This window comes from Rissa tridactyla, chromosome 4 (assembly GCF_028500815.1).
Source record: "Rissa tridactyla isolate bRisTri1 chromosome 4, bRisTri1.patW.cur.20221130, whole genome shotgun sequence".
Taxonomy (NCBI): Eukaryota; Metazoa; Chordata; class Aves; order Charadriiformes; family Laridae; genus Rissa; species Rissa tridactyla.
Genome location: NC_071469.1, coordinates 92,060,502 through 92,074,474, shown reverse-complemented (window position 1 = coordinate 92,074,474; position 13,973 = coordinate 92,060,502). Strand labels below are relative to the sequence as shown.

Genomic DNA, 13,973 nt, shown 5'->3' with positions numbered 1-13,973 from the left:
CGCTCGCCACGGTTTTACCCCAGGGCAGATTTCTTGACTCTGGTGTAATCGCTCCAGCGATTGGTGTAATTGGTGTAATCGCTCCAGCAGGATTTGGCCAAGATAAAGGTGATGCCAAGAAGGGTGGGGATGTGGCCATGTGTGTGCACACGTATGGAGCAGAGATAAGGAGAGGCCATAACCTGAGGCTGGGAGAAAATAACTGAAGTCCTCCTGAAAGATGGATCAGCGAGAATATTCCTCTTTCGGAAAGAGCAGATGGAGCGTGAGAAAGGGAATGGGCTTGCAAGAAAGACAAGGAAAGTCGGGATGGGATGGAACCATGGAAGGAAGAAAACGGGCAACGTGGTTGTTGGCCACGTCTGTGTTTTTAAGCCTGGGGTTTGGGGTTTTTTGGCTGGCTCCCCTTGGAGCAAGGTTGGGTTGTTTCCAAATGGCTTTTAAAACTCCTGCAGGAATTTCCATTGCCTTGAGGACCGTGCGGAGCCCCATCCTTGGCTGGAGCCAGCCAGGCTGAAAGCAGAAAGCGGGAAGTCACTGGCCTCCAAAGCATCGCTCCTGATGCTCCATCAGGAGATCATACATTTTGAGAAATGACAGGTACCAAAAAGTAATCTAATTTGTTGCAGTTATTCAGCGCTTTCTCAGCATTTGGCTCAGGAGGCTAAAATTCATTCTGGGAAGAGAGCAGGGAGTCTGCAGGGCTGCTCCTGTTGTCCCCATAATGCCAAAATCCCCGAAAACAGGGTTTGCCCTGGTTTGCACCTTGCAGAAACGGTGAAGCGAGTGGGACCCCGCGCAAAGCTGGTGGCGAGATGGCTGGGTGCAACCTCCGTGGTCCCTGCTGGGAACAGGGATAATGCAGAGGCACTCCAGCAATTCAGCTGGGAATCGGGAAGACTAATTAACTCCCATTTGCAAAGTGCTCCAGGAGGATCTGGGGCATTACAGACACCAGGAAGACCGACAAGTTTCCATTCATTTCCTTGGCTTTGCCACGGAGTTTTTGAGGATTTTCCTGGGAAGCAAGGAAGGAGGAGACCCATCTCCAGCTCCAGCTCCAGCTCATCTCCCTGGGATACAGCTGCTTTGGCACGGCTTGCATAGGTGCTGGTGGGCCCAGGACCACTGAGGGAGCTGCTCGTTCTTGCAGACCAGGTCTTCTCCATGGGTGGGAAGAGGCAACCAACTCATGGCTTGCTCTTCCCACAGGCAGCACACTGGGCTGAAACCTCGGGCAAGAAGAAGAGTCACTTCATTGATGCCTCTTGTCCCTGTAACAGGTGGCTTTTGCACATAAGAGAGTGATGGAGAGGGAAAGGGGACCTGAAGCATCTAGAAAATGCCCTTTCCGGCCCAGACGGAGGTGGCCTACAGCGTTACTCTCTGCAGGTGAAGGTGAAAAATGCTGGAGGATGGAAAGCCCCCGGCTTTGCCGCTTGCTGCCCCGAGCTGAGGGGCTGCCTGGCACCCGCAGTCCTCTCCTGCTTAAGGAGAGATGCTGAAGACCAACAACGATGCCCGGGGGAGCCTGGCTTTCAGACAAATAAGCAGCACCTTAGGCCACGCCAGAGCAATAGGCGGATTTTTGAATGATAGAGGGGGAAGCCCCAAGGGAGGATGATGGGCTGCTCACAGCCCAGCAACGTACCTGGGGCCTCCCTTGACCCAAGGTGGGATCATTCACTTGGATATAAACCTGGTCCATCTTCACCACGGCATTGCAAAGAGACAGAAGTCAGGATTTTTTGGGTCGGAATGGCTGCATTTTCTTTCCTCCCTCCCCCCATACCCAAGGGTCTGGCATTTTGCGGGCTGCTGAGCCCTCTGGCTCCAGTCCAGGAACACCATTAAGCACAGGCTTTACGGACCGAAGGCTGCTCGCAGGCTTTTCCCGCACGGAGACGGCCGGTTGGGTGTCCTGCAGGACGAAGCCCTTGGCAAGCGCTCGGGGTAAAGCACACGGGGAGGTTTGCACAGCCCTGCCCTGCCTCACTCCGCCTCGGCTTCTCCACGCCGAGAAATTACAGCAGTTACGCAGGATGTTGTAAAGCACTTTGAGGCCCGTGGACACGTACCTATTATCACGACAACATGACCTCGGAACAAGTCAAATGCTTAGAAAAATATTCCCTACCCATCACTAACCCTGAGTTTAAAAAAAAATAAAATACAACTAACCCACCGTCATGGGTCAACGCAAGGTATTTCCAGGTTAGCTAAAATAATCAGCAACACGGGTGCAGCTACCCAGGCTTTCACGGAACATGGGAGCAGCAGGCTTCAAAGGGCAGGTTCCTCTGTAGCCGCTGTCCCATTCTTGAAGCACAGCCAGATCCGCCTGTTACGGTGACTGTGTTCGGCAGCGGCAGTGATCCAAACCTCCCAGCTCACCTTCGCCGCTCAGGGAAATTTGGGAAGGAGGTCTGAGTTGCCCGAATCGCCCCTCCACTTTTCAAAACCTGAGCAGAAGTTATTAGACCTCGCAAATTGCTGGTTTGTCTTGCGAAGGATCCTTCCTGGTATGCTCACCTCCCCTCTTATCTCTGAGCATATTAACTAAGGACGTCCAATGGCAATAATTAGGCCGGTCTTTTGAATTACGACAGAAGGAGCAAGTTTTACAGATATTGCTTTCCAGCTATTGGATATCAGAAAGGCCCAGAGAGGATTCATGCAAAAATCAGGTGCAGCATCTCAGCAACATCTACCCCAAGGAGAAGATGCGTGAGAGAGAAGAGAGGACTGGAGGATGCTCTAGTGGCAGAGATTGTAGGTTGTTTGGTTGGACTCGATGATCTTAGGGGTCCTTTCCAACCATGAAGATTCTGTGATTCTGCGATGCTAATTCAGCCTCAGTCCTGATGGTGTGGCGATGGGGACAACCTTGCTGACCACCCCAGCTGATGTCCAGCAGTTTGGGGGCCTTGCTGGTAAAAATGTGGCCCCCAAACACGGTGCCTGCATGTACGGGTCCTCCCGAGCACGCACATGGGTGCATGTTTGCGGCCGAGACATCCCAAGAGCTGCCCTTCCTGCACTATCCCTCCTGGCAGCAGGACAAGGCATTGCGCTGGGTGGCTTCCATGCCCTGCCATCGTCCCCCAGATGCTCATCTAAATCCCACACTGGCATGATATGGAGGGCTAGGACTTGCCACCTGCATTGCCCACCGTGAAAGGTGGCAACGAGTGATGGTGCGTGCGTGCAATGCTTCATGGATACAGCATCAGCAGCAAATTACCTCCCCCCCACCCCTGCCAAGGATCTCCATGCCTCTGACTATCGCCAAGCCATGCTAAAAACACAGTCAGATGCTTCTGCTGTGGCTGCTAATTTGCCAAAAATATGCTCTGGTAACTGCTTACACAGGGGAAGAAATAAAGTATGGATTTTTGAGTATGCAAATATAATCTGCAGGCAGGAACACGTGATGGATGTTAGTCATGTTGCTTAATGCGAGGCTGGGTACATACATCCACGATGGGCACAGTGAGGCCTCGGCATCCGCGGAGGAGAGAAGGGGAAGAAAGGAAGGAGAAGGGAGAAGAGCAGAGCAGAAAGGGAGGAGAAGAAAAGACTAGAGCAGAGGTGTCCTGGGCTGCTTGGCTACTGCCGGGGCCCTGGGTAGCATTAAGTCTGCTGCTGAGGCTCAACAAATCATAAATCCTTACAAGTCGGCAGCTCCTATCAGCACGGTTAGCTGGCGCTTTTAAAAGCTAAACGGCAGGGACCCTGCACCTAAGGAAACACGGCAGTGGAGTCGCTGGGTTTAGGTGATGTACGGTGGGAGATCGCTCCGCGAGCAGGTAGAGATGGGTGCAGGGGCACCTCTGCAGGAGCAAGAGCCGGGGGCTGGAGAGAGAACACAGATTTATACAGCCTCACGCCACAGCCAGGGAATCTGCCGCCTCCTCTGGATGCAAATAACAACATAAAGTAACTCGGGCTGAAATACCACAGAACAGGGATTGCTCAACCGTTCTCCATAGGGAAAGCCATCTGACGGGCAGGTTCACGCGTGGTGAGAACGCTCATCTGGGGGATAGGAGCCCCATCCAAAACACACGGAATCCTTTCCACTCTCACTGCCGGGATGCCTGCCCCGAAGATGCTCCGCAATCAGGAGATGGGCAGAATAAAGCCACTTCCCTCACTGGCAAACATGAATGGGCATCAAGGTATTGCAAAGACCGCTGACACGTGCGCGCCTCCTCCTCCTGCGGGCACGAAGGGGCTTTGCACAGCCTACAGCAAACCTACGGCAGGGCAGGGAATGGGGCAAAGCCCCCAGGCTGATGCCCTGCCTCTGAAGACAACCCCGGCTGCAGGAACTAAGCCATTTTCTGCAGCCACGGGCCAGTGGTGCATACGCGCCCTTATAACATTAAGAAGAAGCCACTCCAGGAAAATCACACATGGGAATTCAGCTCAGATAACATCTGCGAGAGGAGCACCCCCCCGCCTCCCCAGACCCATGGCTACGTTCAGTCTCGCCCTACAATGGCTTCTGAGGCATTTGGGCTATTTGCTTTGAGGGGGAAAAACTCAATTTGCTCTCCACCCTGTGCAGGAAAACCCAAGTCCGTCCTGAGTCCTGAGCATCCCCTCCCTCCCTCCTCCCATTGTTTCTGTATCTCCTGCTTCCCAGGGCCTCTGTGCATTCGTTAATAATTGCCTTTTCCAGCCAGCAATTGGAGAAATGCTTCAAACCATTATAATGACAATCGAATCTCGGCATCGCTAATTCTGATGGGGCTCATAATGCATCTCAGGCCGGTGGCGATTTGTCTCAAAGTGCCAGGTCCTGGAGTCAGGGGAAATACAGCTTTTCAGAAGGAAAGAACCAAAGAAAGAAATTTCTAGTTTTCCTGGGAATGGGAAGCGCCAGGGAAAGTCACGGGAGCATCATCCCCTGGTGAAACAGGGCCCATAGTTTTGCCCAGGGCAGCTGAATCCCTGCGGATTTGGCCACCGACCGGGCCCAAAACTGGGATGAAGCTTTAGCACAAGGGATGCGAAACACATTAACATATCGCTCAGCACCTTTATTACGGCTAATGTGCTCCTCTTACAAAGCAGAGTGAAATCGGGCTAACGCTTAGTCCGTTAATCCTCCAGCGCTCTAATCCCCATCGCAAACTCTGTGATCTCACCCCATTTCTCAGCAGAGCTCCAGGGAGCGAGGGCTGATCCTCTGTCGCTCCCAAACGGCGCCGGGTTTCGGAGGGCTGCCTCCCTTGCGAGGTGTGGGAGATGCTCAAACGCATGGGATGAGGCCGAGCTCCCCATGGATTGGGGATACGAGGCTGCACCAGGAGTGGGGAGGGCACGGGATGGGACGAGGTGAGGGCGGGGTTTATTTATTTCCTGTGAAATAAATGATCAATCCCTTGTTCAGTCCAGGGAAACACCTGGCAGACTCGAAGTGATGCCCTGAGCAGGAAATCATATCATTCTAGTGATCATCTTGGTGCGAATATCTGCAAACTTAGGGATCTTGCTCCGGCTGTTCACTCATTCATGAAAATTCATGATGCTCTGCTGTATGCTAAGAGTAAGCGGAACCTCTTCAGGGAATAATTTTGGGAGTGACTGTTCTAAGGGAATGTTCATGCATCAGTTGCAATTTTTAAGGATTTTTGATTCAAAGGCCAGATTCTGCCTGTGAAAAGCCGGTATCAAACCCCAAAATAGAAACACTTGCCACTCGAGTATTATTTTTTTCTCTGAGCTCCCCTTTTTATGTTAACAATCAAATACGTTAATTATAAGCTAAACAGCTTATTGCAGGGGCAAACTAGCGTCAAGAGTCTCCTGTTAACTGCTGCAAACTCTTGCAAAAAAAATAATCCTTTCTTGGTCAGGATTTCAGTCAATGCCACAGCCGGAGCCAAAACAGGCAAAAAACTGCCGAATCTCGCAAGACGGATGTTAAACCGCAGTGTTGCCCCCCATAAGGCCATCGCCATCCCCATCCCCACCCTGCCCGGCTTCTGTATCTTCAAGTCGTGCCTACGTTAATACAGATCATTCATCTACATCAGCGTTACCTGACTCAAAGCATTCAAAATTAATCAGGTTCATTTTAAAATCAAGGCATTTTTAAACAGAAGGCATTTTTAGCTCTCGTCTGCTGGTTTCCGAGCCTCTAAGAATGACTTTTCTGCAATAGTCTGGGTGGAAACCTTGCTTCCAAAAAATTAAGCTGAAAATCTTGCAAAATCACATGATTCCACAAGCTGGAGCTTCAAGGGAAAAAAACCGTTCAGCTACAGGAGCAGATGTCACCCAACCACGAGGAGCTCCATGGGATACCAAATCACATGCAAACACCCTGAGATTTTGCATTAAAAGCCGTGAGAAACCCCGGGGTAACCCAGCCCAGCGTCCCCACTGGAAGGATATTAAAATTCTGCTTCTGGACTTAAGTCGCCCTCTCTTCTGGGGCAGGGAGCGGTGTGTAAGGGGGTCAGGTTGCCCCAAGGTTGGGGTCCTACACCACCCCCTGGGGCACCAGCACTGGCCAAAATGCTCGAGAAGATGGAGCTGGGGTCTACGCCTGCCTGGCAATTTCTATCTCCCATACTTTTCCCCAGGGTTAAAATCCTTCTTCCTCTGTCCTGAGCTGTACCTGAAACTAAGCAGCATGTTCCAGTGAGATAAGTAATTACCATGAGTTCATATCATTTATTTTTAATGAAGCTGGTCAGAATCTTCGCATAGTATTTCGATTCATTTTCCTATGTTCGGTGGGTCCGATGATGTTTCAGTTATTGCTCTCCTAATAACCGCCGTCGCACTGAAAGCACCTTCTGCACCAAATCTAGACAGCAAGGTGCTTCATAAACAAAGCGCATAGCTTTGTTTTTTTAATTAGCAGGTTCTTAGGGGGGTTGTTAGGACCAGCAAGGGCTGTGCCTGGATTCTGCAGGAACCGGGAGGATCGGGGATCAGGGCGCGTTTGTATTTGCTTGTTTCCACCCACTATTTAAAGTGCATCAACAATTCCTTCCCGGCAGCAAAATAAGACGAGAGCTGATACTTTTAAGGTAATTCTGACATCTGCGCTATGAATAGATCGCATGGAAATTTGCCCTCGCTAGTTGGTTCCCTGCAGCTGTAGAGGAACCCGTGAAAAACCCCGGTACGGAGGGAGGCAGGAGGCAGCCCTCGGTGATGCCGCTGCCTTTAGTGGCCCCGGCGGGTGGTGGCTCATCCAAAACCACCTCTCGGCTCAGGCACGGGGGCTGCAGCCCCTTCCCGGACAGGCAGGTTCCCCTGCGGCATCCCCGATCCATCCCCCCAGAGCGCAACCCTTTACGCTGGCACGGGGCCTGCTTTGGCAAAACGTTTCATGGTTTTCATCTCCTCAACCACTTCACGGCCATTTGCTTGGTGGCTGCTGGTGCACCTGCTAAGAGAGCGGCTGGAGGTGTCACCGGTGCCACCGCAGAGGTGGGGAAAGTGGGGCACGGACCTGTCGCGGCTCCTTCCCGGGCAGGACAGGCTGCGGGAGAGCCCACGCCGGCAGCTCCCACCGCACCGCTTCCCTCTCCCCATCGCTGGCAAAGCATGAAAATTTCCCAGCCCGGGCCAAGAAAACCCACTTGCCTACTCACACGGTGCTAACAATGAAAACACTAATTATATTTCACTCACCTATCAAAGGGATGATTCATTTAGGTGAGTGGGCACGGAGGATTACACAAGATGAACGCCGCGATGCGACCGCCCGGCCGTTTTGGGGTAGCCCTCCTGAGAAACAAGGCTGCATGGAGTGCGTGGGCGCCGGGGATGGGGCGAGGGGGTGGCGGCAGGAGGGAGCCGGCATGGCCCCGAGCCACCACAGACGCCTCCGGTCCAGGGAACCGCTGTGAGCCGTTCCCCGAGGGCTGGCCGGGCAGCGGGGACGCGAGAGAAGGGGCTGGTCCCCTCCCCGAGCCCCTGTCCGATCTCGCATCCCCGGTGCTCAGCTGGGGAGAGGTGGAGGGAGGAGAAAAACAGCGTTGGCAGGGACGGAAAAGGCAAAAGCAGATTTGGGGCTTCCTTCATCCACCCCATCTCATCCACCCCCACAACCACGGTTTCAGCAGCTAAACCCCCAACCCAATGCACAGCCCTAGGACTTCCACGGCAAGCCTGCAGTTCCAACCTGAACTGTCCCCAGGGAAAAATCACTGACTATTTCCAAAGTGTCCGAGGAGTTACAGAAAGGCAGGAACCAGATGAGATGTCTCCTGATCTCCAGACCTGATCGGGAGAAGGTCTCCAATGGGAGGTCTCCAACCCTCTGCTCCAGAGAGGTTCCACCAGCACCAGCAAGGGCAACGGTTGCGTCCCCAGCTGATCCAGGTGGATGCAGCCCCTTTTTCCTGAAAAATGGGAGCAATCCCACTCCCGCTGTGGACCTGGGCTGAAATCAGGCCCAGCAAACGCGTGGTGCAACTCCAGCACCCAACTGAAGCGAACCTCAGCAGCCTGCTTTATGTAATATCAGAGCGCTTCTGGATGGGGGCAGGAGGTGGCAGGGATTTTTGGCAGAAGGACAAGGACGTGCCAGCAGTATCGTTGTTGGGGGGGGGTCCGAGTGTGTGCACACATGTCCTGCACGTGCCGGACCATGGGTCGGGCACGCCGCGGTGCCAGGGCAATTTGGCAAAGCGTGGGCTCCGAGAGGAACAGCGAGGTTCTATTTCCTTATGTGGACTCTGTGCTATAAGTTTGCATTGATGGACACGTATCCGCACCGCGGTTTGCATCCATCCGGCGCATGCATGGGCCGGAGAGCGCTGGGGGCCGACCACGTGCGTGTGGGTATGCGAGCGGAGGGGCGAAGCGGCGTCTCGGCGTGGGGAGGAGAGGCGTGTGTGCATGGCGATGAGCGTGTCGGCGTGGGAGGTGCGAGATCTGCAAGCTGCGCGTGGGGGATGCGTGCGCGCGTGGCAGGCGTGAGCACCCAGAGTGGGAGGTGGGGGGGGGGGACGGGGACAGTACCCAGGGCGGCGGCGGGAGGGGGGTGGGGGTGGCAACGTGTCTCAGGCCACCGCATGCCATACCCCACCTCCAAGCCCAACGCATCGACACGTGCGCATCAGTCACGCAAAACATCGCTCCCCAAGATAGCGCTGGCGACGCTTGGCGGAGCGTCGAGATTTGCCCTCACCCACTGTTGTGCAAGGAAATGGTAAAATTGGAGTGAAAAACCATGAATTCTGGGGCATCTCGCTTCCTGAGCCTCGCTGCGCATTTAGGGACCCATCCCCTAGCCCTGGTTGATGTGCTAAAAAAAAAACATGCAAGGGATGAATATTTATCTGTGGGTGGCAAGTGACAGATGCTGGGGCGAGGATTCTAGGATACTTCAGTTTGATGAAGGTAATAACTGGAATAGATTAATGAGAAACATCCTTCCCAACGGTTGCCTCCCCTGTGCCATAGCTACGCAGCCACCCTTCCAGCAGAGCTCCTGCACACGCCACCTTCTTGTACCCAAGCACACAAAGTTCATCAAGGTTTGGTGTCCACAAGGCTGGAGATGCCCGACTTTGGCGTTCTCCACCCAGAATGGAGACAGGCAACCGGGAAAGGGCCGTGGCCTCTGGGTACTTGCAACCGAGTTGGTCGAAGTGCAATTTCGGCTGGGTTGAGTCGCTCCGCGGTGATTGCCCAACCGAAATGGGGGGAAAACTGGTGTGGAGGAGCCCAGTTGGGGCGTGCGTGGCCCATCCCTGCTCCCGGCAGCAGGATGGGCTTGGCCACAGGTACCATCGCTCTGCATTTCCCCAGCACGGCCGTCCTCTCCTCCCAGGACAGAGTCCCTGGGTGGGAACGCTGTGCTACAGACCCTACAGACCCTGCCCTTGTCTCCTCCCGATCCTCTCACCTCCTCCCAGAACGACAAACACGCAACATAGCTCGTGGCTCCCCCAACACCCAGAAGCCCAGCCGGCCTGACAAGATGGAAGCAAAAGCTCTTTGCTTCTGGTAGGTTCTCAGAAACGGTGAAACCGATGGTGACCCCCCCTGCCCCCCCCAGTTTGGAGATGCTCCCCAGGTTTCCCGCCGCGCTGCGGTTGACGGGGAAGCGTGCCGGGGTGGGGGCACGTGCGTGGCCCGGGGACGGGGCCAGCCCTGCAACACCCAGCCCTCGGAGACCTGTAGTTTGTCGAGACTTGTGTCTGCCTTCCTGCAAACCTCCCCGGCAGCGGCTGGGTGCCAGGAGGGGAGCGGGGCGAGGGGCACTCGCCTTGGGAGGATGCAGAAACCCATCCCCCCCCCCATCCCCTCCTGACCGCTTTCAAGGTGGGTTATTCTCTGACCGAGCTTTATTCCCAACCGAAGGACTGCTGGGATTTATGGGTGGCTCGCAAACACACACTCGGCAGATTCCAGCTCAGACCCCAGCATTATTCCAGGCAGCTGAAACAAAAGGTTGCAGCTCTGTTTTCCTTTAGGAGAAAGCCACCAGCACAAAATTATCATTAAAAAAAAAAAAAATAATAATCAAGAGATGGTTCCACCTCTCCCTTTGAGACCATAAAAAAGCAGCTGCAGGTAACGTTTAATCTTGCCTCCCTGTATCATCACAAAGTAGCAAACTGGGTTTTCTAGAGAAAGGTCTTGCAGCACCTTTCAGGAAGGCTGCGATGGAGCTCAGCAACGCTGCAATTCCCTTAACATAGCAGTCCTGGAAAACCATAACGCCTTAAAAAAAATAAATAAATATGAGCTTGCTGTAGATGGACACGTTCGCCAGGAAAACAACGGGGGCAGCGCTGCCGAATGCCCCCCCGGCTGGCGGCAGGTAGGCCTGCCTTGTATTATGGTGGCAATTTAGATGGAAGTAGCCACAAAACATGCGGGAGGATGATACAGCCACTTACAGCACAGCACCAGCTGTTTCTCCTCGTTCGGCCTTAAAGCTTGTTAGTCCAGCAATTTTATATATATTTTTTTTTGGTCGCTCCAATTGGGTTTTCTTGTTTTTTATTTAATCCCAGTTTCCCCTCCACATCTCGTTAAGCCGTGTTGACGGCAGAGAATAGCTTTGGTGATCCCTCTGAGCCTCTACGCTAAGCATTAAGCCGTAAACTAGGAATGTAAGACTCTTGTCTGAATTAAAGTCTTTTGCCTGATATTATTAAGCGTGGGGCTGCGTTTGGAGGGGGCCGCAGGGCGTGCGGAGACCCCAGCCCCTCGCTGGAAGCATTTGCAGCACCAGAGCTGCACCCCTCTGCCCCGCAGCCCCTCGCACCCTCACCTCCCCTCTGCCCCCGGTTGCTTCGATGCAAATCCTACAGGTTCCAGTGGTGCAGAACTGCAAATCCCATGTGCAACTTGGGTCGTCTCCCGACGGCTTGGCCCACCCCATCCTCCGACCCACCCTGGGCGAGAGCCGGGCATCCCCCCCCACCAGCGCAGCCGGCTCCCCTCCCCAAAAAGCCTGGTGGAGGAGAGGCAGGGGGAGGACCCGGTGCCCAGAGACCCGCTGAACATATGGGGCTACCTGTGGCAAAGAGCTGGGCTGATGCCACGCTGGGCTGGCTCCTTGTCTCCTGCGGGGGGTGAGCATCCCTTGCTCCAGGCCAGCAGGTTGCAAACTCCCAGACTCCAGCCTAAAACCAGGGTCCCCGTTTGGAGCCGTGTAGCCCCACACCCCCGGCCGAGAAGGTATCAATGCAGCACCTACCTCCATCTGAGTAGGTCTCTGTCCCGTAGCCATCCTGTAATCCATTGCTCCAGGTGCCTTCGTACTTGGCCCCGTTTCCAGTGCATTCTCGGACCCCGTACCGTCCCTTAAATCCATGGGTCCACTCTCCTTTGTACACCCACTTCCCCTTGCTCTCCATGCCAATGCCATGGCGCTTGCCCTGCGCCCAGGTGCCCTGGTAAGTGTTGCCGCTGGGCCAAGTGTAGACCCCCAGCACCTCAAAGCCGTGACTCCAGGAGCCCGAATATTCACCTTGACCCTTCGGGCCGGTACAGATTCCGTGGCCATGAGCCTTTCCGTCCTCCCAGCCTCCACAGTACGACCCTCCATCGTCAAAATTAAACCTTCCCCCACTGGACATGCATGTAATTCGGTTTGCAAATCCCCCAAAAGGTGAAAAAAAAAAAAAAAAAAAAAAGAAGAAGAAAAAAAAAAAAGAAATGCAGAAAATAAAATGCGAACGATGACTTGGGGAAAAAAAATAAAAAATAATCAAATCAAATCAAACTCAATTGAAATCATGCACCAGATCCAGGGAGCTGCTTAAGCCAGTTTCTTGTGATTATTCATTCTCTGGGAGTATGTTCAGGATCAGTTCTCTCTTCCCCTGCTGTGGAAACAGTATCATTAAAAAAAAAAAAAAAAAAAAAATAGCAGCAAGAACAGCAGCAGCTATTGGGTTTTGGTGCAAACGACTCCACCTAAAAACCATCCAAGGCAGGGAACGGGGGTGGGGGAAAAAAAAAAAAAAAAAAAAAAAAAAAAAAAAAAAAAAAAAGAGGCCAAATGCCAAGAGAAGGAAAAGGAAAAATAACCCCCAACCTGCGCTCCGCAGCCCGAAGGGAGGGAGGGCAGGACGGCTCAGAGCCCCCGCGGTGACCTCCAGCCGGGGCTGCCCGGCCGCCCGGCGGGGCTGGGGCGCGGGGCCGGGGGGAGCGGCGGCGGCATGGCGGGGCCGGGCGGGCGGCTGACGGCAATGCGGTGCCTCCGCTCGGCTCCCCCGGCCTCTCCCGCCCCGGCCCTGGCGAACGCGCACGCACCCCGCGTCCTAAAAACCCGCCATCGCCTCCCTCATCACGCACACACCGCACACACACAGGCACACACACACACACACACGCACGCACCGCACAACCGACAACAACCCCCACACACCCCCCGCCTCCCCGGCAAACCTCACTCCCCCGGGGACCCGCTGGCCTCGCCCGGCGGATCCCGCATCTCGGCCGGAGGATGCTCGGAGCGAGGTTGGATGCCGGGGTGAGGGGCTGGGGGTCGGAGGGGTGCAGAGGGCCTCCCCCCCCCTCCCTCCCTCCTTGCCGGCTCCCTACGGGGATAAATCCTGCTTATTAATGAGCAGGGATCCTGAGCTTTCTGCTCTGCCTCATCTCCCGGCTCCTGGCTCAGGGTGGATTTAAAGAGACAGGAACTGCGTCGCCTTCGCCTCCCCCCCTAACCCCCCCCAAAGCTGGGCCGCGGCCCCCCGCAGCCCCCCACCACCTCGCCGCGGATCCGGGATGCTCCCCGATTTTTATTTATCCCTTCATCCCTCCCCTGCCCCGCTCCCGTCGCTCTCCCGCCGCTTCTTCCATGCGACGAGGGGGCGGCCGTCCCCTGCCAGAGCCGGGGGGGGATCCCCATTTGCGGGTGGGTGGGTGATTGGGTGTTGGCGGGGGGGAGGGGGGGGACACACCGTGGGAGGAAAAGGCCAAACGCCTCGTTCAGCGCCGCCAACGCCAAGTCTCCGGGCAGACTTTGCTCCATGCCGGGTCCAGCACACCGCAACTGCAACACGAATTATTTATTCATGAAAAGGCCGTGCTGTCGCTCGCTCCGGGTTTATGGCAGCGGTCCGGGCTGTACCCCCTCCCAGCTGGGATGCTGCGCACCTCGGTCCCCCCCCTTCATCCCCGAGCATCTCAGCAGGGTCCTTCCTATCCATCGGGAAGGTGGAAAACAGCAGGAGGCCCTCGCCAGTCCTGTCCGCAGATATTTTTTTTGTATATGTGGTTTTGTTTTTTTTTTTTTCCCTTGGGATTGCTGAAGATGTGAAATCCTCCCCAGGCAGCGGCGACAGCTCGCTTCCTGCCTCCGGAGCACGCGGGGTCCTGGTCCTGCCACGCACCCCCTTGTTTCTAAGCATGCCAAATATTTGCGGCATCAGCGCGTTTGTGCGGGTCTGTGTGCATTTATATATATATATTTGTATTAATACACAAGTGTATTAATACACAAGTATTAAAGGGGGAGCTCTACTTAA

General features: G+C 54.7%; 1 protein-coding gene across 1 annotated transcript in view; it reads right to left on the bottom strand.

The window, feature by feature from the left end:
* JPH3 (junctophilin 3) overlaps positions 1-12,314 on the bottom strand; it is a 57,056-nt gene extending 44,742 nt beyond the window's left edge. The window contains exon 1 of the mRNA XM_054198664.1: positions 11,693-12,314. Coding sequence (XP_054054639.1) covers positions 11,693-12,074 — 382 coding nt within the window. The 5' untranslated portion in view covers positions 12,075-12,314. The remainder of the gene's footprint in view (positions 1-11,692) is intronic.
* Between the last annotated feature and the right edge of the window lie 1,659 nt (positions 12,315-13,973).